The sequence below is a fragment of the Coregonus clupeaformis genome, chromosome 37 (assembly GCF_020615455.1).
Source record: "Coregonus clupeaformis isolate EN_2021a chromosome 37, ASM2061545v1, whole genome shotgun sequence".
Taxonomy (NCBI): Eukaryota; Metazoa; Chordata; class Actinopteri; order Salmoniformes; family Salmonidae; genus Coregonus; species Coregonus clupeaformis.
Genome location: NC_059228.1, coordinates 21,243,426 through 21,268,854, shown reverse-complemented (window position 1 = coordinate 21,268,854; position 25,429 = coordinate 21,243,426). Strand labels below are relative to the sequence as shown.

The 25,429-nt window shown below is 42.0% G+C and overlaps 1 protein-coding gene across 2 annotated transcripts in view; it reads left to right on the top strand.

Moving 5' to 3' along the window:
- The window catches only part of LOC121553321 (ryanodine receptor 2-like), a 96,226-nt gene that overhangs the window by 54,439 nt on the left and 16,358 nt on the right, over positions 1–25,429 (top strand). For both annotated transcript variants that reach the window (XR_006657919.1, XM_041866348.2), the window contains 28 exons: positions 332–572; positions 2,536–2,623; positions 2,707–2,799; positions 2,983–3,147; positions 3,438–3,500; positions 4,041–4,175; positions 4,375–4,484; positions 11,399–11,495; positions 14,677–14,801; positions 15,069–15,120; positions 15,236–15,280; positions 15,515–15,614; positions 15,793–15,872; positions 16,498–16,574; positions 17,932–18,005; positions 18,204–18,284; positions 18,394–18,482; positions 18,624–18,752; positions 19,067–19,171; positions 19,377–19,458; positions 19,558–20,891; positions 21,122–21,189; positions 21,389–21,521; positions 21,615–21,701; positions 21,816–22,043; positions 22,546–22,676; positions 22,959–23,001; positions 23,196–23,332. Coding sequence is in view for 1 of the 2 variants with exons in the window: in XM_041866348.2 (XP_041722282.2) it covers positions 332–572; positions 2,536–2,623; positions 2,707–2,799; positions 2,983–3,147; positions 3,438–3,500; positions 4,041–4,175; positions 4,375–4,484; positions 11,399–11,495; positions 14,677–14,801; positions 15,069–15,120; positions 15,236–15,280; positions 15,515–15,614; positions 15,793–15,872; positions 16,498–16,574; positions 17,932–18,005; positions 18,204–18,284; positions 18,394–18,482; positions 18,624–18,752; positions 19,067–19,171; positions 19,377–19,458; positions 19,558–20,891; positions 21,122–21,189; positions 21,389–21,521; positions 21,615–21,701; positions 21,816–22,043; positions 22,546–22,676; positions 22,959–23,001; positions 23,196–23,332 (4,192 nt within the window). In the remaining variant the exon portion in view is untranslated. The remainder of the gene's footprint in view (positions 1–331; positions 573–2,535; positions 2,624–2,706; positions 2,800–2,982; positions 3,148–3,437; positions 3,501–4,040; positions 4,176–4,374; positions 4,485–11,398; positions 11,496–14,676; positions 14,802–15,068; positions 15,121–15,235; positions 15,281–15,514; positions 15,615–15,792; positions 15,873–16,497; positions 16,575–17,931; positions 18,006–18,203; positions 18,285–18,393; positions 18,483–18,623; positions 18,753–19,066; positions 19,172–19,376; positions 19,459–19,557; positions 20,892–21,121; positions 21,190–21,388; positions 21,522–21,614; positions 21,702–21,815; positions 22,044–22,545; positions 22,677–22,958; positions 23,002–23,195; positions 23,333–25,429) is intronic.

Genomic DNA, 25,429 nt, shown 5'->3' with positions numbered 1-25,429 from the left:
ATACTGCTTTTTCATCTGCGTCTACTGTTCACCCTAAGGATGATATATTAGTTCCCATCACAGCCCTGCACAGGATCCAGTTGTCTTCAGTCCATATGTTTGCCTCATAGCCTCAATCACTCACTATTACTCATTGTTTGTGGCACCATGAAACAGTGTTCATTTAAACACTTTCAGGCCTAATTTCCTAGTTGTTTCATCTAGACATTCCTTCCACTCATGTCATCATGATTGTATCAATCAGTTCTCTCATTCTAAAGCACTAATTGTCAGATTCTCTGAATAAAAGCATCTGCTGAATGACTAAATTAATTGGAATCCTTCCTTTCAGTTTTCTCTCAGCCAATCATCTGCCAGGCCCACCCCCAGTTGCTGAGGAGCCACTTCCTGCCTCTGATGGAGAAACTGAAGAAGAGGGCGGAGTCAGTGCTTCAGGAGGAGGAGCAGATGAAGGCTGAGGGGAGGGCCGATGCGTCTGAGGCGGAGCTATTGATTCAGGAGAAATTCATTGTGCTGGTGCGAGACCTTTACGCCTTTTACCCTGTCCTCATTCCATTTGTGGACTACAATAGGTAAGGCGTTCTGCCCAGGGGATGGATGGAGATATGGGAGGGAACATTATAATATTCACTGATCATTATTGAATACATAACAAACCAGTAATGTATCAACATGCCACCAATGACTAACATTCAAGGTTATATTTTGGCATGAAAAGTGGTGTTTTCTTATGATTTTTTTGTAATTTTACCCCCAATTTTGTGATATCCAATTGCAATCCAATTACAATTTTGTCTCATCGCTGCAACTCCACAACGGGCTCGGGAGAGGGGAAGGTCAAGTTTTGCATCCTCCGGAACCGCACTGCTTCTTAACACCCGCTCGCTTAACCCTGAAGCCAGCCGCACCAGTGTGTCGGAAGAAACACTGTTCAACTGACAACTGAAGTCAGCTTGCAGGCGCCAGGCCCACCACAAGGAGTCGCTAGAGCGCAATGAGCCAAGTAAAGCCCCCCCAGCCAAACCCTTCCCTAACCCGGACGACGCTGGGCCAATTGTGCGCCGCCCTATGGGACTCCCGGTCACGGCCGGTTGTGACACAGCCTGGGATTGAACCCCAGGCTGTAGTGATATCGCAACACTGCGATGCAGTGCCTTAGATTTTTACATCTGAGATTCTGACAATATTATACTGAACTAAAATATAAACACAACATGTTAACAATTTCAAAGATTTTACTGAGTTAGAGTTCATATAAAGAAATCGGTCAATTGAAATAAATTAATTATGCCCTAATCTATGGATTTCACATGACTGGGAATATAGACATGCATCTGTTTATTTATAATTTTTTTATTTTACCTTTATTTAACTAGGCAAGTCAGTTAAGAACAAATTCTTATTTACAATGACGGCCTACACCGGCCAAACCCGGACGACGCTGGGCCAATTGTGCTCCGCCCTATGGGACTCCCAATCACGGCCGGTTGTGATACAGCCTGGAATCGAACCAGGGGGTCTGTAGTAATGCCTCAAGCACTGAGATGCAGTGCCTCACCGCTACATCACTCGGGAGCACAGATACCTAAAAAAATACAGGTAGGGGTGTGGATCAGAAAACCAGTCAGTATCTGGTGTGACCACCATTTGCCTCATGCAGCACGACACATCTCTTCCGCATAGAGTTGATCAGGCTGTTGATTGTGGCCTGTGGAATGTTGTCCCACTCCTCTTCAATGGCTGTGCGAAGTTGCGGGAACTGGAACACACTGTCGTATACTTAGATCCAGAGCATCCCAAACATGCTCAATGGGTGACATGTCTGGTGAGTATGCAGGCCATGGAAGAACTGGGACATTTTCAGCTTCCAGGAATTGTGTACAAATCCTTGCGACATGGGGCTGTGCATTATCATGCTGAAACATGAGGTGATGGTGGCGGATGAATGGCACGACAATGAGCCTCTGGATCGCGTCACGGTATCTCTGTGCATTCAAATTGCCATCGATAAAATGCAATTGTGTTCGTTGTCCGTAACTTATGCCTGCCCATACCATAACCCCACGGCCACCATGGGGCACTCTATTCAAAACGTTGACATCAGCAAACCGCTCGCCCACACGACGCCATACACGTGGTCTGCGGATGTGAGGCCGGTTGGACGTACTGCCAAATTCTCTAAAAAGACGTTGGAGGCGGCTTATGGTAGAGAAATGAACATTCAATTATCTGGCAACAGCTTTGGTGGACATTCCTGCATTCAGCATGCCAATTGCACTCTCCCTCAAAACTTGAGAAATCTTTTTCATTGTGTTGTGTGACCAAACTGCACATTTTAGAGTGCCATTTTATTGTCCCCAGCACAATGTGCACCTGTATGATGGTCATGCTGTTTAATCAGCTTCTTGATATGCCACACTTGTCAGGTGGATGTATTATCTTGGCAAAGGAGAAATGCTCACTAACAGGGATTTTTGTTCAGTGTAGAATGTGTTCATGCATTTTGTTTACAGCTCTCTCATGTTGTTGTTTCAGAGCAAGTTGGCTACAGGAACCGAACCATGATGCTGAGAAGATGTTCGGCATGGTGGCAGAGATCTTCATATTCTGGGCCAAGTCTCACGTGAGTAAAATAACAAAGATTTGGATGTTGCCTCACATCTTAATGATGTTCTCACCTGTAATTCATTTGATTTGCTACTGCAGAACTTCAAATGGGAGGAACAGAACTATGTGGTCCAGAATGAGATCAACAACATGGCTTTCTTGGTCAATAAAAACAATCACAAAATGTCCAAGGTGAGAACCTTACAGATTTGTTTCTTAACTACCACAAACTGCACTGGGTGTCTGTTATATGTGTGCTTTGTGGTTGCGTAAAACATATGAATAAATCATTTACATTCTGTCCATGCAAAGGGAATGATTGTACTATAAGTCAACCACCACTATGTGTTTCTATTCATGGTTTTCAATGAGCAGGTGTCGGACCAGGAGAGGAGGAAGATGAAGCGAAAGGGGGACCGCTATTCCACACACACCTCTCTCATCGTAGCCTCCCTGAAGAGATTGCTTCCTGTGGGACTGAGTGTGTGTTCCCCAGCAGACCACGGCCTTATCACACTGGTCAAGAGTCGCTTCACTCAGGTATGGAATGTGGAGTACTAAACAAACACTTTCATCTTTCACTGCACAATGAACTACAATGTCATTTTTTATTTCACCTTTATTTATACAGGTAAGTCAGTTAAGAACAAATTCGTATTTACAATGACGACCTGTCAGGGAGTGAGTGCAGCATGTAAATGACATGTCTATGCATGATGCTGCTCCAATATGTTTTGGAACTTCATGTCATGTAACTGCAACCTGCAAACCCCATGTTTTGTGTCTCCAATCTGCTATCGTTAATAATGACAGGTGATTGCTTTTCACAGAAGGACACAGAGGACGAGATTCGAGAGAGCATTCGTAATGGCCTGCTACATCTTCAGAGCAAAGTAATTTCAGTCATAGTACATATGATTTAAACCCCATGGTTTTCCTTGTTGTACTCATAGCACACAGAACACACAGGTACCATAGGTCCAAACCATCTATTAACTTGCCCACATCATATGTAGCTATTAAAAATATGCTATTTTTGCCACTTCAATTCTCATATAACGTAAATGAACTGAATACATCCATGTAAAAAAACACACATGATCAGCTCCAGTAATCTAACCCCATGAACTAGAACCGCCAATTATGTCTTTTGAGCATCATGTGAATACAAAAATGTAATATCTTAGCCATTTTTCAAGTCATGTCCTGTCCTTGACTTTTCCTAAATAAGTCTATTTAACACACTGATGTTGTCCTGCGGGGAGGCAGCGGATGGGGCCTTCCTGGGGCATACATTTACACTTCATTATAATTACAATGATTTACTTATTTTGCAGTGGGGCTGCTAAATGCATATAGGGGAAACAATGAATGTGTATGCGCCAAGTCCCAGTAAAGATTGTGCTAACAGTCTGCTCTCTGTGTTGTACCAGCGGGAGGCTCCAGGGGCTCGGTGGCAGGATGTCCTGTTCAGGGACTTCCCAGGCCCCACAGGGGACACCTCGGACCCTCTGAGGACAGTAGAAAGGGTCCTGGACATTGCTCGCGTGCTTTACCACCTGGACCAGGTGGGCTTAGAGAAGGCTGTTCTCTTACCCTATTATATGCTATTAGTAGAGCTTTTAGTAGAGCCTTGAATCACAGAAGTAAGCTACTCTCTGGCTCCCAAAGCTATTTAGACTTGGCTATTGTTGTGTAACAAAACACCTTGTGAAAAGTATGCAATTTGATCGTCATCTGAATCTGAACAGTTGCCTTTGTCCATAGGTAGAGCATCCCCAGAGGAAGAAGGCAGTGTGGCACAAGGTGTTATCAAAACAGAGGAAGAGAGCTGTGGTGGCCTGCCTTAGAATGGCTCCTCTCTACAACCTACCCAGGTAGCCCAGAAACCTCAACTAGTGGATGATTGGTGTCAGGTTTAATTGAAAAGATATAGCTGTTGATCTCATGTTCCTATGCGTACAGGAACTGAGCACAGATTAATTTACCAATAGACCACAGTAATCAAATCAAATCAAATTGTATTTGTCACATGCGCCGAATACAGTGAAATGCTTACTTACAAGCCCTTAACCAACAATGCAGTTTTAAGAAAAATACATGTTATGTGAAAAATAGATAAGTAAACGTCAGAGCAGGATTTTGTAGTGTGTTGCATATAATATAATATACCATTTAGCAGACGCTTTTATCCAAAGCGACTTACAGTCATGTGTGCATACATTTTTACATATGGGTGGTCCCGGGGATAGAACCCACTACCCTGGCATTACAAGCGCCATGCTCTACCAATTGAGCTACAGAGGACCACAGGTGATTGGATGGTGATTGGGATGCACTGTAAAACCCAGAGATGACCCACTGGGCACAAACTGGTTGAATCAACGTTGTTTCAGTGTAATTTGTCAATGTACTGTGACGTGGAATCTATGTGTAAAATGCATTGATTGATTACAAAAAAGTAATCAAACCTCAAAACTGTTGTTTTGATGGTGAAATTTCAACCACAGGATTATGTCACCCTGGTAACCAAATTTCAACATAGACAAACCCTGTATAAAATATGTTGAGTTTCTACCTTTAAAACAATGTCAAATCTTCAATGTTATATCTACTATCAGAAAAAACAAAACAATCACTCAATCAATCAATCACATTTATTTATAAAGCCCTTTTTACATCAGCAGATGTCACAAAGTGCTATACAGAAACCCAGCCTAAAACCCCAAACAGCGAGCAATGCAGATGTAGAAGCACGGTGGCTAGGAAAAACTCCCTAGAAAGGCAGAAACCTAGGAAGAAACCTAGAGAGGAACCAGGCTCTGAGGGGTGGCCAGTCCTCTTCTGATTGTGCCGGGTGGAGATTATAACAGTACATGGCCATTAAGACCAGATTTTTCTCCAAGATGTTCAAACGTTCATAGATGACTAGCAGGGTCAAATAATAATCACAGTGGTTGTAGAGGTTGCAACAGGTCAGTACATCAGGAGTAAATGTACTTGGCTTTTCATAGCCGGGAATTTAGAGATTGAAATAGCAGGTGCAGTAGAGAGAGTTGAAAACAGCAGGTCTGGGACAAGGTAGCACGTCCCGTGAACAGGTCAGGGTTCCATAGCCGCAGGCAGAAGAGTGGAACTGGCACAGCAGCACGACTGGGGACAGCAAGGAGTCATCAAGCCAGGTAGTCCTGAGGCATGGTCCTATTACCAATGTGCTATCGTGAGAATGATTGTTACAAAATCTCCACTTAAGAACTAAATAGATTCATTGTTGCTATCAAAGTCATTCCAAAGAGTAGATTTAACAGAGCAAATTAAATGTGACCATACTTTATCACTCAAATATCATCAATTTAGCTTTTTAGGCCTATATAGCATTTGCAAAGTCATCAACAGCTATTGTTTCAATTCAACCCAGGGTTCAACTAAAAATAGACAATACATACAGTGGAGAAAAAAAGTATTTAGTCAGCCACCAATTGTGCAAGTTCTCCCACTTAAAAAGATGAGAGAGGCCTGTAATTTTCATCATAGGTACACGTCAACTATGACAGACAAAATGAGAAAAAAAAATGTAATGTTAATAATTACAATTATGGTGGAAAATAAGTATTTGGTCAATAACAAAAGTTTCTCAATACTTTGTTATATATCCTTTGTTGGCAATGACACAGGTCAAACGTTTTCTGTAAGTCTTCACAAGGTTTTCACACACTGTTGCTGGTATTTTGGCCCATTCCTCCATGCAGATCTCCTCTAGAGCAGTGATGTTTTGGGGCTGTCGCTGGGCAACACAGACTTTCAACTCCCTCCAAAGATTTTCTATGGGGTTGGACCTTGAAATGCTTCTTACGAAGCCACTCCTTCGTTGCCCGGGCGGTGTGTTTGGGATCATTGTCATGCTGAAAGACCCAGCCACGTTTCATCTTCAATGCCCTTGCTGATGGAAGGAGGTTTTCACTCAAAATCTCACGATACATGGCCCCATTCATTCTTTCCTTTACACGGATCAGTCGTCCTGGTCCCTTTGCAGAAAAACAGCCCGAAAGCATGATGTTTCCACCCCCATGCTTCACAGTAGGTATGGTGTTCTTTGGATGCAACTCAGCATTCTTTGTCCTCCAAATACGACAAGTTGAGTTTTTCCCAAAAAGTTATATTTTGGTTTCATCTGACCATATGACATTCTCCCAATCCTCTTCTGGATCATCCAAATGCACTTTAGCAAACTTCAGACGGGCCTGGACATGTACTGGCTTAAGCAGGGGGACACGTCTGGCACTGCAGGATTTGAGTCCCTGGCGGCGTAGTGTGTTACTGATGGTAGGCTTTGTTACTTTGGTCCCAGCTCTCTGCAGGTCATTCACTAGGTCCCCCCATGCAGGTCATTCATTTTGACCCCACGGGGTGAGATCTTGCGTGGAGCCCCAGATCGAGGGAGATTATCAGTGGTCTTGTATGTCTTCCATTTCCTAATAATTGCTCCCACAGTTGATTTCTTCAAACCAAGCTGCTTACCTATTGCAGATTCAGTCTTCCCAGCCTGGTGCAGGTCTACAATTTTGTTTCTGGTGTCCTTTGACAGCTCTTTGGTCTTGGCCATAGTGGAGTTTGGAGTGTGACTGTTTGAGGTTGTGGACAGGTGTCTTTTATACTGATAACAAGTTCAAACAGGTGCCATTAATACAGGTAACGAGTGGAGGACAGAGGAGCCTCTTAAAGAAGAAGTTACAGGTCTGTGAGAGCCAGAAATCTTGCTTGTTTGTAGTTGACCAAATACTTATTTTCCACCATAATTTGCAAATAAATTTATTAAAAATCCTACAATGTGATTTTCTGGATTTTTTTTCCTCATTTTGTCTGTCATAGTTGACGTGTACCTATGATGAAAATTACAGGCCTCTCTCATCTTTTTAAGTGGGAGAACTTGCACAATTGCTGGCTGACTAAATACTTTTTTCCCCCACTGTATAGGCCTAGTGTTTCAAGCTCTGATATTTGATTTCAACGCAATCAAATATCAACATTTGAAGGAGATGTCTTCTGCTTGGATAATCTGGCTTTAATTCCAGTTTGTCTGCAAATTAATAATTGATATGTTGGATTCACATCTCCATCTCAACCAAAAATCTAAGTTAAAGACTAGGACTAAATCAAATCAAACATTTTTTAAAGTGCATTTAAGGTTTGATTTTATTTAGTCCTATTCTTTAACTTAGATTTTTGGTTGCGATGGAGACGTGAATCCAACATACAGTGAGGGAAAAAAGTATTTGATCCCCCACTGACAAAGAAATGATCAGTCTATAATTTTAATGTTAGGTTTATTTGAACAGTGAGAGACAGAATAACAACAAAAACATCCAGAAAAACGCACGTCAAAAATGTTATGAATTGATTTGCATTTTAATGAGGGAAATAAGTATTTGACCCCCTCTCAATCAGAAAGATTTCTGGCTCCCAGGTGTCTTTTATACAGGTAACGAGCTGAGATTAGGAGCACACTCTTAAAGGGAGTGCTCCTAATCTCAGCTTGTTACCTGTATAAAATACACCTGTCCACAGAAGCAATCAATCAATCAGATTCCAAACTCTCCACCATGGCCAAGACCAAAGAGCTCTCCCAGGATGTCAGGGACAAGATTGTAGACCTACACAAGGCTGGAATGGGCTACAAGACCATCGCCAAGCAGCTTGGTGAGAAGGTGACAACAGTTGGTGCGATTATTCGCAAATGGAAGAAACACAAAATAACTGTCAATCTCCCTCGGCCTGGGGCTCCATGCAAGATCTCACCTCGTGGAGTTGCAATGATCATGAGAACGGTGAGGAATCAGCCCAGAACTACACGGGAGGATCTTGTCAATGATCTCAAGGCAGCTGGGACCATAGTCACCAAGAAAACAATTGGTAATACTCTACGCTGTGAAGGACTGAAATCCTGCAGCGCCCGCAAGGTCCCCCTGCTCAAGAAAGCACATATACAGGGCCGTCTGAAGTTTGCCAATGAACATCTGAATGATTCAGAGGAGAACTGGGTGAAAGTGTTGTGGTCAGATGAGACCAAAATCGAGGTCTTTGGCAACAACTCAACTCGCCTTGTTTGGAGGAGGAGGAATGCTGCCTATGACCCCAAGAACACCATCCCCACCGTCAAACATGGAGGTGGAAACATTATGCTTTGGGGGTGTTTTTCTGCTAAGGGGACAGGACAACTTCACTGCATCAAAGGGACGATGGACGGGGCCATATACCGTCAAATCTTGGGTGAGAACCTCCTTCCCTCAGCCAGGGCATTGAAAATGGGTCGTGGATGGGTATTCCAGGATGACGATGACCCAAAACACACGGCCAAGGCAACAAAGGAGTGGCTCAAGAAGAAACACATTAAGGTCCTGGAGTGGCCTAGCCAGTCTCCAGACCTTAATTCCATAGAAAATCTGTGGAGGGAGCTGAAGGTTCGAGTTGACAAACGTCAGGCTCGAAACCTTAATGACTTGGAGAAGATCTGCAAAGAGGAGTGGGACAAAATCCCTCCTTAGATGTGTGCAAACCTGGTGGCCAACTATAAGAAACGTCTGACCTCTGTGATTGCCAACAAGGGTTTTGCCACCAAGTACTAAGTCATGTTTTGCAGAGGGGTCAAATACTTATTTTCCTCATTAAAATGCAAATCAATTCAGAACATTTTTGACATGCGTTTTTCTGGATTTTGTTGTTGTTATTCTGTCTCTCACTGTTCAAATAAACCTACCATTAAAATTCTAGACTGATCATGTCTTTGTCAGTGGGCAAACGTACAAAATCAGCAGGGGATCAAATACTTTTTTCCCTCACTGTATCAATTATTAAAAGTTATATTAAAAAGTTATATTGAATTGTTTGGTTGACAACCCAACCAAATATCAACATTTAAAAGAGATGTACTTCTTGGATAGTTCCGTCTGAGCCACTGGCATAATCCCATTCTTTAACTTTTTTGAAATACAATAAATAGCATATTAACTTGTCGACAAGTTAACAAATTATATGTTGGATTCACGTCTCCAACTCAACCAAAAAAGTTAAAGAATGGGATTAAGCCAGTGGCTCAGATGGAACTATCCAAGCAGTAGATACATCTCTGTTAAATGTTGATATTTGGTTGTGTTGTCAACCAAACACAACTCAATATTACTTACAGTAAATATACAAAAGTTAAGTCTATTTTACAAACTAATGTAACATTAAACCTTAAGATGAGTAACATCCATGGCCACATTTTGAGGTTACTGTAACTATAAATCTCTTCTTATGTAATTATATGAAGCATGAATGTTCAAGATAGCATGCATAGGTCGTCACAGGTCTGTGGAGATCTTCACAATTGCTGTAATAATCTGTGCCAAATCTCCAACAGCATTGATCTTTGATGAGGTGTGAATGACGGAGTCAGGCGCAGGAGGTAAAACACTGAAATCAAGAGTTTATTCAGTGTACAATAATGTAGCGCATCTAGCGACAGAACGAAACTAGCACAAGGGAAAATCAACCTTGGCTGCATTCAAGTAAAGAGTAGCTCAACCGAGCTACTCACTCTCTCAACAAACAATCACTCACAAAGGACAAGGGGGCAGAGGGAACACTTATACACAGACTAATGAGGGAATGAGTACCAAGTGTGTGTGATTGACAAGACAAGACAAGACAAGACAAGACAAATGGAGTGATGATAAATGGAGCGGTAGTGGCTAGTAAGCCGTTGACGACAAACGCCGAAACCTGCCCGAGCAAGGAGAAGGGGCAGCCTCGGCTGAATTCGTGACATGATCACTTGCACCATAGACTTTTAATGTAATCTCAATTGCAATCCAGGTCATTTTGTTCTGCTATTAGATGAAGCACACTGATAACACATTGATCTGTTGTAGAAATATACAAAATATCTGACATTGTGCAGTGATAGACATTTGGGTGACAACTAAACCAAATATCAGACATAGTTTTTCCATTGGAATTTTGTTGTGCTTTTAGATGGTTGAAAGCATAGTGATAACATTTACATTTGAGTCATTTAGCAGACACTCTTATCCAGAGTGACTTACAGTTAGTGAGTGCATACATTTTTATACTTTTTTTATACACATTGGAAATTCAACAAACTTTTGGCTGTCTTCTTGAGTGGGTGAATATAGGTTGTAATCTCATTGATCAACGTCTCAACCAAATATTACCCAATTATCCACGTTGAAATGATGTGGTGTGCCCAGTGGGGAGTCCATATACAGTATCATAGCCCTGTCAGGCAGGTTATATGAACACAGCAACATTAGCATAGGATTTGTACAGTGATATAACTACAATATGTACATATAAACTAGCAGCCCAAAGGCAATTCTCCAAAATCTGTCTAATGTAAAGGGTGACTGAGTTAGATTAAATAAGAAGCCTGGAGTTTATGAGCCTAATCATAACTCATTCCTATACGCTATTCCCTCCTGTGTCTCGATTCTCTCTCTCTCTCTCTCTCTCTCTCTCTCTCTCTCTCTCTCTCTCTCTCTCTCTCTCTCTCTCTCTCTCTCTCTCTCTCTCTCTCTCTCTCTCCGCCTCTCTCTCTCTCTCTCTCCCCACTCTCTCTCTCTCTCTCTCTCTCTCTCTCTCTCTCTCTCTCTCTCTCTCTCTCTCTCTCTCTCTCTCTCTCTCTCTCTCTCTCTCTCTCTCTCTCTCTCTCTCTCTCTCTCTCTCTCTCTCTCTCTCTCTCTCTACCTCTCTCTCTACCTCTCCCCCTCTCTCTCCCTTACCTCCTCTATAGGCACCGGGCCGTCAACCTCTTTCTACAGGGCTATGACAAGTCCTGGATATCTACTGAGGATCACTCCTTTGAGGAAAAGTTGGTCGACGATTTGGCTGTAAGTGTCAGTGTGAGCATTCTCAACAGGCAACAGTATGAAAGTTTAATTCAACTCATTACTTCACCTTTGTCTGACTCTTTCACATCACTTTCTATCATTACTACTTCATTCATTGTTTGATTGGACACATTTGCCATTGTGTTTTAGCTAGTGATTGTTTGTGAGGGCCTTATTATTTGGGTTGTCACACTTACGGAAAAAACACATGAATTTCACGTGATCACATGTGAAGTGTTCCAAAAACACATGTTTTCACGTGATCACATTTTATCTTATGTGACGTTAATGTGATATGTGACAACATTTAAAGGAACATGTTATAACATGAAACTACCTATGTGAAAACGTGATCACATGTGAAGTGTTCCAAAAACACGTTTCCACATGATTTCACATGTGATTTTCCACATGTGAAATCATGTGGTTTTTCTGCAAGGGCATTGTCACTCTGGGTTCAATTATATATTTGTTTCTCTCCATGGAAGTATGATTGGGGGGAAACAACATGGCAAAGCTCAATTCCCAGACACTTACGGCACTCAGTGGGCTTAACAACTACATCGAGTGCTATCAAAGGCTGTTAATAATAATAAGCCATTTAGCAGACGCTTTTATCCAAAGCGACTTACAGTCATGTGTGCATAAATTTTTACGTATGGGTGGTCCCGGGGATCGAACCCACTACCCTGGCGTTACAAGTGCCATGCGCTACCAATTGAGCTACAGAGGACCACAATCAGTTAACCCTATCAGTCCCATTACCCCAGCAAAAATGGGCTTTTCATTTATCTGACTTTCATTAATCTGCATGTCCAGCCCTTATATTTAGCCTCACAATGAAGTGTTTTACCATTTTATTTTCAGGACAACCACGGCTACAAGTAGAACACAAAACAATTTGACATAAACAGTTACATTCATGAGTTTTAAGGTCCACCAAAGCAAAAAGCTGATCAAAATTAATTTATATTCATTGCTGTAAGTACAGAAATTGTTTACTCAGTGATAACTAGTCAGTGATAACTGTGTGGAGTTTGGAGTTTATGACAGCAAATACAGTGCCTTCAGAAAGTATTCATGCCCCTTGACTTATGCCACATTTTGTTGTGTTACAGCCTGAATTCGAATTGGATTAAATAAATAAAACATTCCCACCCATCTACACACAATACCCCATATTGAAAAAATGAAAACATGTTTTTAGAAATGTTTGCAAATGTATTGAAAATGAAATACAGAAGTATTTAATTTACATAAGTATTCACACCCCTGAGTAAATACATGTTAGAATCACCTTTCGCAGCGATTACAGCTGTGAGTGGGTAAGTCTCTAAGAGCTTTGCACACCTGGATTGTACAATGTTTGCACATAATTCTTTAAAAAAATATTTAAGCTCTGTCAAATTGGTTGTTGCTCATTGCTAGACAGCCATTTTCAAGTCTTGCCATAGATTTTCAAGCCGATTTAGGTCAAAACTGTAACTAGGCCACTCAGGAACATTCAATGTCATCTTGGTAAGCAACTCCACTGTATACAGTATTTGACCTTGTGTGTTAGGTTTTTGTCCTGCTGAAAGGTGAATTTGTATCCCAGTGTCTGTTGGAAAGCAGACTGAACCAGGTTATCCACTAGGATTTTGCCTTTGCTTAGCCCTATTCCATTTATTTTTATCCAAAAAAACTCCCTAGTCCTTGCCGATGACAAGCATACCCATAACATGATGCACCATGCTTGAGAATATGAAGAGTGGTACTCAGTGATGTGTTGTGGTGGATTTGCTCCCAACATAACGCTTTGTATTCAGGACATAAAGTTAATTTCTTTGCCACATTTTTTGCAGTTTTACTTTAGTGCCTTATTGCAAACAGGATTCATGTTTTGGAAGATTTGTATTCTGTACATGCTTCCTTCTTTTCACTCTGTTAATTAGGTTAGTATTGTGGAATAACTACAATGTTGTTGATCCATCCTCAGTTTTCTCCTATCACAGCCATTAATCTCTGTAACTGTTTTAAAGTCACCATTGGCCTCATGGTGAAATCTCGGAGCGGTTTCCTTCAACTGAGTTAGGAAGGACGCCTGTATCTTTGTACTGACTGGGTGTATTGACACTCCGTCCAAAGTGTAATTAATAACTTCACCATGCTCAAAGGGATATTCAATGTCTGCATTTTTATTTTTTACCCATCTACCAATAGGTGCCCTTCTTTGCGAGCCATTGTAAAACCTCCCTAGTCTTTGTGGTTGAATCTGTGTTTGAAATTCACTGCTCGACTGAGGGATCTTACAGATAATTGTATGTGTGGGGTACAGAGATGAGGTAGTCATTCAAATGTTATTATTGCACACAGAGTGAGTCCAATAAGTGAAACTTATTATGTGACTTGTTAAGCACATTTGTGCTCCTGAACTTATTTAGGCTTGCCATAACAAGAATACTTATTGACTCAAGACATTCATTTTTAATTAATTTGTAAACATTTCTTAAAACATAATATCACTTTGACATTATGGGTTATTGTGTGTAGTTGGCCAGTGACACTAAATCTCAATTTAATACATTTTAAATGCAGGCTGTAGTACAACAAAATGTGGAAATAGTCAAGGTGTGAATACTTTCTGAAGGCACTGTATGTCAGCTTATTACAGTAGTATAGACACTATGTCCTTGGATTTCCTTTTATCTTCTATGTAGAAGAACCCCTTACCTTCTAACGACTCTTGTGTAGCTTGTGAGAGCAAAACATACAGTACATGTGCATGTTCGTGAGAGTCTCAGCTTTTCATAGATACAGTAGCTTTTAATCGTTTGTAGCTCAAACCATTTGGACTCCACAGATGTTTTAATAAAAAAATAAGACCAGGCCCCTTCGGGATCCGCCCTTGTCTCACAAACACCGCTCTAGCTCCCGTCAATCACACAGTCTAATGGTTGGTACCAGCGTATACAGAATCTGGTACAACCCAGAAGTCTATAGCTCAAACACAATATGTATAAAAGGGGTTAGAAGTCCTAAATCAAGTGTTACGGTGTCACTCATTGGATTAAGGGATGGGTGGCTGAATTGATGTGTATGATGTGGGGGGGGGTAAGGCATGGGTGCCTATAGATAGATGGTCAGTGTGACACACATGTACAGAGTGGGTGTTGAGTTTAGTGGTGTGTTTACGTTGCAGAGAGCTGGAGAGCAGGAGCGGTCTGAGAGAGAGGAGGAAGGGGAGGGAGAGGAATGTGACAAACAGATTGATCCGCTCCTGCAGCTCATCACACTGTTCAGTCGGAGTGCTCTGACCGAGAGGAGGTGTGTATGTGTGTGTGTGTGTGTTAAGGACAATCGGAGATAAAACATCTGAATATTAAACTTTCAAGTTTTATTGAATTAGTAAAGTGTGCCTTATCCATTTTGTTTATACGGAGCAATATAGTTTAGTCTTATCAGCCATGTAATGAGTCATTATCTTTTCCTATACTCAGCTGCAAAGGAAAGTTAATTGAAATGTTTATTCACATTTAAACGCAATTAGCCTTGCCTGCTCTGACATTTCTCTCCCACTTCCCATGTCCACAGTAAGCTTGGCAATGACGGTCTTTACATGTCCTATGCTGCCATAATGGCAAAGGTAAGACAGAGGATACATATTATATAGTGTATTTCTATAGTTGTGAATGTTCTTATTCATCACTGTTCATCTGAGATTCTCCAATCAATCTTTCTGCCCAATCAAATCTCCCCAGAGTTGCTGTGGTGAAGAGGATGAGGAGGAGGTGAAAAGTTTTGAAGTAAGTGACTAATTTCCCTGTTATGTAGTATGTTTTTCTATCTTTCATTTTACCATGATCCGCTTCATCATGAGATTGTATTGATTTATTGGTTTATTAATTAGTTAATAATCAGTTAATTGAGTGGACTGTTGCTTTGTTTGCAATTGGGTTATTCAGTTCAATATTCATTAACTGACTGACACATCGAATGATTGATTGACTATGTGGTTGGATGGATCTATGGATGATCAGGAGAAGGAGATGGAGAAACAGAAGCTGTTGTATCAGCAGGCCAGGCTGCATGACCGTGGAGCTGCTCAGATGGTCCTCCAGACTATCAGTGCCAGTAAAGGTAACCAGAGTACCAACTGTTTTTGAATATGGCTTTTTAGATATCACTATTTAAAGCATTCAAAGTTACCTATAATCCAAAATACAGTAATGTTTAGAGATTGTAAGTAAATTGAAAAATGTATGTTGATTGTTGCAATTTCTGACATTCAGTTAATGTAATTTCGAATTTCACAAAGGTGACATGGGGTCCATGGTGGCCTCCACTCTGAAGCTTGGTATTTCTATTCTGAATGGAGGAAATACCACTGTTCAACAGGTACGGGCAGTCTTTGATAACGTAATTAGTTATCGATTTTAGCTACAGATGAGGACATTTGGTTCTGAATGCTGGTTCAGGTAAACACAGTTCAGGCTAAGGATAAACTGTATTTGTTACTTTTCTACACTTTCTCCAAACATTTGTTTCACTCTATTCAGTAGGATCTTAATTTGAGCCAGTTTGCGACAGCAGGAAAATAATCCTGCAGCAATAGGAAATGTGAATTATTATGTGGATTATAATTAATGGACATTTTTGTAGGGGTTGATCAATTTTTCGTAAGGTAAAATCAAGTCTGAAATTTCTAAGTGGAAATTACAAACTTCAGAAACCTCAAATACACTACAAGTTTTACATTTCCTGCATTGCAGGACAGTTCTTCTGCAACAGGGTGATCAAATTAAGATCCTACATCTGTACTCCAATTTATATTACATTTACATTTTAGTCATTTAGCAGACGCTCTTACAGTGAGTGCATACATTTTTCATATGACTGTTACATACATGGTACAACATCATGATAATATTCACAACAAGAGGAATATCCTTTTCTCTCTGTCATGCAATATTATCTCCTCATCCTGTATTCAGCAAATTCTTTGTGATGTTTTGTTTGACAGAAAATGTTGGATTACCTGAAAGAGAAGAGGGACGTGGGTTTCTTCCAGAGTGTGGCAAGACTCATGCAGTCTTGTAGGTGGGTACATACAGGTCCGGCTCCAGGCATAAGCGACATAAGCAGTTGCTTAGGGCCCCAGGCCGCTATTGAGCCCCCAACCCCCCCAAATTACACTACAGCCTTATTCTAAAATTGATTAAATAGTTTTTTCCCCTTATCAATCTACACACAATACCCCATAATGACAAAGGAAAACCAGGTTTATAGAAATTATTGCAAATTTATAAAAAATAAAAAAACTGAAATATCACATTTACATAAGTATACAGACCCGTTACTCTCAGTACTTTGTTGAAGCACCTTTGGCAGTGATTTCAGCCTTGAATCTTCTTGTGTATGATGCTACACGCTTGGCACACCTGTATTTGGGGAGTTTCTCCCATTCTTCTCTGCAGATCCTCTCAGGCTCTGTCAGGTTGGATGGGGAGCATCACTGCACAGCTACAGTGCATTGGGAAAGTATTCAGACTCCTTTTTCCACATTTTGTTACGTTACAGTCTTATTCAAAAATTATTTTGGGACCTTATATAGACATGTGTGTGCCTTTCCAAATCATGTCCAACCAATTGAATTTACCACAGGTGGACTCCAATCAAGTTGTAGAAACATCTCAAGGATGATCAATGGAAACAGGATGCACCTGAGCTCAATTTCGAAAATCTCATAGCAAAGGGTCTGAATACTTATGTAAATAAGGTATTTCTGTTTTTATTTTTAATACATTTACGAACATTTCTAAAAACCTTTTTTAGTTTTGTCGTTATGGGGTATTGTGTGTAGATTGATGAGGAAAACATTTAATTTAATCCATTTTAGAATAAGGCTGTAATGTAACAAAATGTGGAAAACGGGAAGGGGTCTGAATACTTTCCGAATGCACTGTATATCAGCAGTTTTTCTCTTGTTATGTCAGCCACTGACAATTTTTTTATTTGATTTGTTGTTAGTCTAGCCAGCTATCTAAACTTGCAGTAATCATGGCAGAATACTGACTGGGCACGCAGGGCACATGCCCAGGGGCCCTGACCTCCAGGTGGCCCCCATTGATTTTGTTAGTCATTCTCATTCAGATATCATATTAACATGGCATAAGTCATGGCAAAATGTGTAGAATTGCAGGAAATTAACTTTAAACATACATTTTTCTCTCCGCTGTCAAGAGGGTGGTCACTAAAATGTTTTGTCGCGAGATGTGGGGCCCCCCAACCAAATCTCGCTTAGGGCCCCCAAAAGGCTAGGGCTGGCCCTGGGTACATAGCAACATAATCCTCAATGGCATCTGTCACAGAGGCTATACTTGGTGAATATGACAGGACTGACATGCAGGGACTGCTCTCATCCTCTGTACGTCTTTTGTTGTCTTTTCTGACTCAGTGTGCTGGATTTGAATGCGTTTGAGAGGCAGAACAAAGCCGAAGGATTAGGAATGATTATCGAGGAGAGCTCAGGTACAACATTCATTATGGAAATTTTAAATCCACTGACCACTAAGATCTGACCGCTGAAGTGAGTTAAGATTGAATGTAAAGAACCTTGGCTCTGATACCGTACTCATGATCTTTCATTCAGTACATATCTATATTCCCTCTCTCTCTCTCTCTCTCTCTCACTCTCTCTCCCCCTCTCTCTCTCTCTCTCTCTCTCAGGGGAGAAAGTGATGCCTGACGAGAAGTTGACCTGTGATCTTTTTCGCTTCCTACAGCTCCTCTGTGAAGGACACAACTCAGGTGCTCACCCTTAACCGTTTTAACCACAGTGCACTTCTCTCTGTGTGTAATGGCAGAGGCGTGTTATTGGGCTATTGAAAACTGATTACCCTTGCAAAATGTCCCATAGATTTTCAGAATTATTTGAGAACCCAAACAGGAAACAACACAACTGTGAACATAATTATATCCACTGTGGACTACCTTCTCAGAGTGCAGGTAAACAATTTGATCTACGAGACGTTGTTATCTGTATGATACATTTTATGGCCTGTAATATGATTCAATATAATTTACAAGCCTTTTCAATATTTTGGTACTATCCTGATTCTAATCTCCTTCCTACTGATATGTCTCCAGGAGTCGATAAGTGATTTCTACTGGTATTACTCTGGGAAGGATGTGATTGACGAACACGGCCAGCGTAACTTCTCCAAGGCCATCAATGTGGCCAAACAGGTCTTCAACTCTCTCACAGAGTACATCCAGGTTGGTTGAGCCCTAGGTGCTGATTTATCCCACTGGGCACACACTGGTTGAATCAACATTGTTTCAACGTCATTTCAATGAAATTACGTTAAACCAACGTGGAATAGACGTTGAATTGACGTCTATGCCCAGTGGGATTGATGTCAGTTTCTCCACTGAGAGGTTGACCCATTTCGAATGTTGTTTCATGTATTTAACTGTTGTGAATGTTGTTATGTGTGTTCTTACAGTATGTGTGTTTGTCTCAGTTCTGGCTATTGATAGTTTACCCAGCTAGGAAGCTAACAGGTTCCTTTCATTACTATCCTCTCCAGGGGCCATGTACTGGTAACCAGCAGAGTCTGGCCCACAGTCGCCTATGGGACGCAGTGGTGGGCTTTCTCCATGTCTTTGCTCACATGCAGATGAAGCTGTCTCAGGTCAGTATATTGTAGAAGTCATGGGATGGAGGACCAGGGTCAATATGAACCATGAATATTCCAGTCTTGTAAAGAATGCCATGTGTAGCTAGAGTAGAGCTGAACACGCTTTCCCTTTTTCCCATTTGGCCATTTCTTTGTTTTGGTTTTACACTCAATCAAACTAGTTGTTACATGGTTTGTTTTGGTGTTTTGTTATTTATAGGATTCCAGCCAAATTGAACTTCTGAAAGAATTGATGGATTTGCAAAAGGAAATGGTTGTTATGTTGCTGTCCATGTTAGAAGGTAAGATTCATACTGGTTGAGTAGTTTACATGGTGAATATATTTGTGAATTGCAATAGACAAAGCTAAACTTGTGAACTCATCTCATTTTCTTCTCTAGGTAATGTGGTAAATGGAACAATTGGCAAGCAGATGGTGGACATGTTGGTGGAATCATCTAGCAATGTCGAGATGATCCTAAAGTTCTTCGACATGTTCCTCAAACTCAAAGACCTGACCTCCTCTGACGCATTCAAAGAGTATGATCCCGACGGCAAAGGTCGCATCTCCAAGAAGGACTTCCAGAAGGCCATGGAGGCCTACAAGCGCTACTCTCAATCCGAGACCCAGTTTCTACTCTCCTGCACGGAGACGGATGAAAGCGAGCTCCTGGATTACGAGGCCTTCGTGGATCGCTTCCACGAGCCAGCCAAAGACATTGGCTTCAACATTGCTGTTCTCCTAACCAACCTGTCGGAGCACATGCCTCACGATTCACGTCTTGGTACCTTTCTGCAGCTGGCAGAGTGTGTTCTGAGCTACTTCCAGCCCTACCTGGGCCGTATTGAGATCCTTGGCAGTGGCAAGCGCATCGAGAGGGTCTACTTTGAGATCAGCGAGTCCAGCCGCACGCAGTGGGAGAAGCCTCAGGTCAAAGAGTCCAAGAGACAGTTCATCTTCGACGTGGTCAATGAGGGCGATGGGAAAGAGAAGATGGAGATGTTTGTCAACTTCTGCGAGGACACCATCTTTGAGATGCAGCTGGCTGCCCAGATATCAGGGACAGACACTGGGGAGAGGTCAGCAGGCAAGGAGACAGAAGAGGAGGAAGAAAAAGACAGGGGGAAGAATGATGAGGAGGAGGGGGAAAGATCCAAAATGGGACTTTTCTCCATGTCCACAATATGGCTCATCGTCTTCGCTCTACCGTATGGCTTGATGATGCTGATGTCAATGCTCTCTGTGAAGAACCTGAAGAAGCAGATTAAGAAGACAACTCTGAGGGATTTAGTCATGATATTTGGTTCCTTCTTACGGGCCATGATCATGGGTCTGGTCCACTTTGTCTGTTCTGTAGTTCGCTTCTTCTTATATGTACTGTACGTAGTTTTTGTAAGTGGAGGACTCATAGAGGGGGCCAAGAAGATGAGGGTGTTCGACCTTTTTGGTGGCATCCTTGACCCCACACTCGATGAGGTCACAGGGGGGTCAGGGGGTTATAGGGAGAGGAGATACAGCACAAGGTCCTCCTCCCGGGAGGAGCTAAGGGGGCTGAGCCAGTCAACAGTTTCCTCCAGGGACACCAATGTCCTGTCAGACATTTTCGGTCTGCGAGTGAGGAGAGAAGGAGGTCAGTACAGACTAATAACTCATGACTTAACAGCCAGTCTGACTGACCTGTTCAATGCAGCCACTGGCCAACAATCCCCTGCTGAGCCCAATGGGAAACACCAGGTATTATTGCAGTGTTTTTGTGACGGTTGTCCCAGCGTGACCTAGATATGGCATGTTTGGTTTGTTGGTGCCGTAGAACCATACTGTATTCATTACATTACATTTTTCCCTTCAACGTTTTGCTCAGTTTAGGTCGAAACCTGTTGACAGTTTGTTTAAACACTATTGTGATAGAGGTTAGTAATGTACTCTTGGGTCATGTTTAATGCATATCCTGTTAATGGCTTCAGGTTGAAGGTACCAGAGAAGGAGATAGTGAAGAAGGAGAAGAGAAAGTGTCTGAGTTGGAGAAAGCAGAGTGAGTATTTTTCAATTTCATCCTTACCCTTAAAGGCCTGATTACATTCTGACTGTAATCCTGAACAACTTCAGGCAAAGTGAAACTAAGAAAATGACTGAATATTTTGTTGTGTTAGCGTAATCTCACACGATGGAAACAATTGAATATGAAACCGTTTAGGTTGACTTTGAGCTGAAGTTTTAAAGTGACTTTGCAGAAGAGAAGATTCTGAGAAGAAGGATGTGAAGGCTAAATGGAGAGTTAGGAGATGCTCCAGCAAACCTGAGGAGCCAGAGCCTCAGGAATCAGCCTTCTGGGAAATGATAACCACTCACCAGAAGAAACTGTTGGTTAGAAACTATCTATCACACACACAAACAGACATATACACACACACAAGTATTTTCTCGCTCCTCTGAATTTGACCATATCTAATTTCTCAGAATTACTTTGCGAGGAATTTCTACAACATGCGGATGCTGGCTTTGTTTGTTGCTTTCGCTATCAACTTCATTCTCCTTTTCTACAAGGTGAGTTACTGTGTGACTGCCAGTGCAAATATTTAAATGGGAATGTCCTGCTGGTCTGTGAAATTGATTGACAGTCTCACTGTCCTTAACTGTCTCATTGTTACTGTGTCCCAGGTGTCATCATCCTCTTCTGTAAGTGATGAAGAGGAGAAGGTGGCAGTGCTCTACGACAGCTCAGGGGACCTGGATGAAGAAGACCCCTTGGTCGATGACAACACCTCAGACAGTATGCAGTTTGTCCTGGAGGAGAGCACTGGTTACATGGAGCCCTCTCTCTGTTTCCTGTCCATTGCTCACACCCTCATCTCTTTCTGCTGTATCATTGGCTACTACTGCTTGAAGGTACGGCAGCTCACAGGGAACAAACAGACAGGAGTCAGTCCACTGTGACAGTGCATACCAATGAGTGTTGCGTGAATCTACAGTACATCACGTTCTGTCTTTAGTTTATACTAGCTAGTAATTAGATCCATTGAGGGCTACACATATTTGGTTTTCCAGCACCAACTACACTCTTAGAAAAAAGGGTTCCAAAAGGGTTCTTTGGCTGTCCCCGTAGGAGAACACTTTTTGGTTCCAGGTAGAACCCTCTGTAGAAAAGGTTCTACAAGGAACCCAAAAGGGTTCTACCTGGAACCAAAAGGGTTTTACCTGCAACCAAAAATGGTTATTCAAAGGGTTATCCTATGGGGTTAGCCGAAGAACCCTTTAAGGTTCTAGATAGCACCTTTTTTTCTGAGTGTAGGCAGCAAATGTAGTACATTTGAAATGTGAACTTTGTAAATAATAGTGTTTTTTCTACTTACTGTATCACTCTGTTGTTTGTGATTGGCTGCTACTGTAGGTCCCGCTGGTTATCTTTAAGCGGGAGAAGGACGTGGCGAGGAAGATGGAGTTTGACGGCCTCTATGTCACTGAGCAGCCACCTGACGAGGACATCAAAGGCCAATGGGACAGGCTGGTCATCACCACACAGTCAGTCCCCTCTTAGGGCCTTTATAGCTGCTTAATAAACCCTGTTTATCACCTACTTTGGTTGAACTACAACACTCTACAGTCCTACACTCATCTAATCTACAGTTCTGTGTAGTTCAGTGAGGATCAGGCTGAATTATGGAATGACATACAGAACCAGTCTATCACTGTGCATGCTCGGATCTCTCTCTTAGACTCTCATAGACCATTACAACTTTTATTGTGGAACTCTTTCTGAATTAAGTCGTGTTTTATGATGCTCAATTATGTTTTCTGTTTCAGATCATTTCCCAGTAATTACTGGGATAAATTTGTGAAAAGGAAGGTAGGTACAGCAGTCCTATTCACCACACATGATTATCTGTGTATAGTTGAGTCAGCGTCTACACGTATATCACAGCACAGTCTAGTGTCATAAAAAGAGACTGGAGATCTATGAACCATATAATGGCTTAAGCAATTATACTCTCTCCATAGCATTGCTTTTTAAAGTCAATCACCCTCAACCCTTTTCTTCAGGTGATGGACAAGTATGGGAAGTTTTATGGCTGTGACCGCATCAGTGAGCTGCTGGGGCTGGATAAGGCTGCTCTCGACTTCAGCTCCGAGGGACAGGAGAGGAGGAGGCCCAGGAGAGAGGGAGCCTGGACAGCTCTGTGAGTGGATACAGTGAAGGAAAAAACTATTTGATCCCCTGCTGATTTTGTACGTTTGCCCACTGACAAAGAAATGATCAGTCTATAATTTTAATGGTATGTTTATTTGAACAGTGAGAGACAGAATAACAACAAAAACATCCAGAAAAACGCATGTCAAAAATGTTATAAATTGATTTGCATTTTAATGAGGGAAATAAGTATTTGACCCCATCTCAATCAGAAAGATTTCTGGCTCCCAGGTGTCTTTTATACAGGTAACGAGCTGAGATTAGGAGCACACTCTTAAAGGGAGTGCTCCTAATGTCAGCTTGTTACCTGTATAAAAGACACCTGTCCACAGAAGCAATCAATCAGATTCCAAACTCTCCACCATGGCCAAGACCAAAGAGCTCTCCAAGGATGTCAGGGACAAGATTGTAGACCTACACAAGGCTGGAATGGGCTACAAGACCATCACCAAGCAGCTTGGTGAGAAGGTGACAACAGTTGGTGCGATTATTCGCAAATGGAAGAAACACAAAATACCTGTCAATCTCCCTCGGCCTGGGGCTCCATGCAAGATCTCACCTCGTGGAGTTGCAATGATCATGAGAACGGTGAGGAATCAGCCCAGAACTACACGGCAGGATCTTGTCAATGATCTCAAGGCAGCTGGGACCATAGTCACCAAGAAAACAATTGGTAACACACTACGCCGTGAAGGACTGAAATCCTGCAGCGCCTGCAAGGTCCCCCTACTCAAGAAAGCACATATACAGGCCCGTCTGAAGTTTGCCAATGAACATCTGAATGATTCAGAGGAGAACTGGGTGAAAGTGTTGTGGTCAGATGAGACCAAAATCGAGCTCTTTGGCATCAACTCAACTCGCCGTGTTTGGAGGAGGAGGAATGCTGCCTACGACCCCAAGAACACCATCCCCACCGTCAAACATGGAGGTGGAAACATTATGCTTTGGGGGTGTTTTTCTGCTAAGGGGGCCATGTACCGTCAAATCTTGGGTGAGAACCTCCTTCCCTCAGCCAGGGCATTGAAAATGGGTCGTGGATGGGTATTCCAGCATGACAATGACCCAAAACACACGGCCAAGGCAACAAAGGGGTGGCTCAAGAAGAAGCACATTAAGGTCCTGGAGTGGCCTAGCCAGTCTCCAGACCTTAATCCCATAGAAAATCTGTGGAGGGAGCTGAAGGTTCGAGTTGCCAAACGTCAGCCTCGAAACCTTCATGACTTGGAGAAGATCTGCAAAGAGGAGTGGGACAAAATCCCTCCTGAGATGTGTGCAAACCTGGTGGCCAACTACAAGAAACGTCTGACCTCTGTGATTGCCAACAAGGGTTTTGCCACCAAGTACTAAGTCATGTTTTGCAGAGGGGTCAAATACTTATTTCCCTCATTTACATTTTAGTCATTTAGCAGACACTCTTATCCAGAGCGACTTACAGGAGCATTTAGGGTTAAGTGCCTTGCTTAAGGGCACATCGACAGATTTTTCACCTAGTCGGCTCGGGGATTAGAACCAGCGACCTTTCGGTTACTGGCACAACGCTCTTACCCACTAAGCTACCTGCCGCCCTCATTAAAATGCAAATCAATGTATAACATTTTTGACGTGTTTTTCTGGATTTTTTTGTTGTTATTCTGTCTCTCACTGTTCAAATAAACCTACCATTAAAATTATAGACTGATCATGTCTTTGTCAGTGGGCAAACGTACAAAATCAGCAGGGGATCAAATACTTTTTTCCCTCACTGTATGTGTGATCCCTTAAAGCCATGTACTGTTTACTGTACAATACTATACTGTTCTGTATTGTACATACCTCCTGTGTGAGGCTAGAGTCTAGGTCTATCAGTCACTAAGTTACATCGCTGAACTATGTCAGCTGTAGCCATACCCTTCACTAGCCAGGAATAGATAGACGGGTTGGTTGTTTAGCAACAAAACCAATGCATGCATAATTGTGGGGCAGAACAGACAGGGTTGGCTTAGATTGTTGACTACATGTAAACTATATTTTGTCTCCTATGTTTATTGAAAACATAAATTTGCACAATGAGCACTTGTTGTCTCTCAAATACATTGTTACAGTTGTT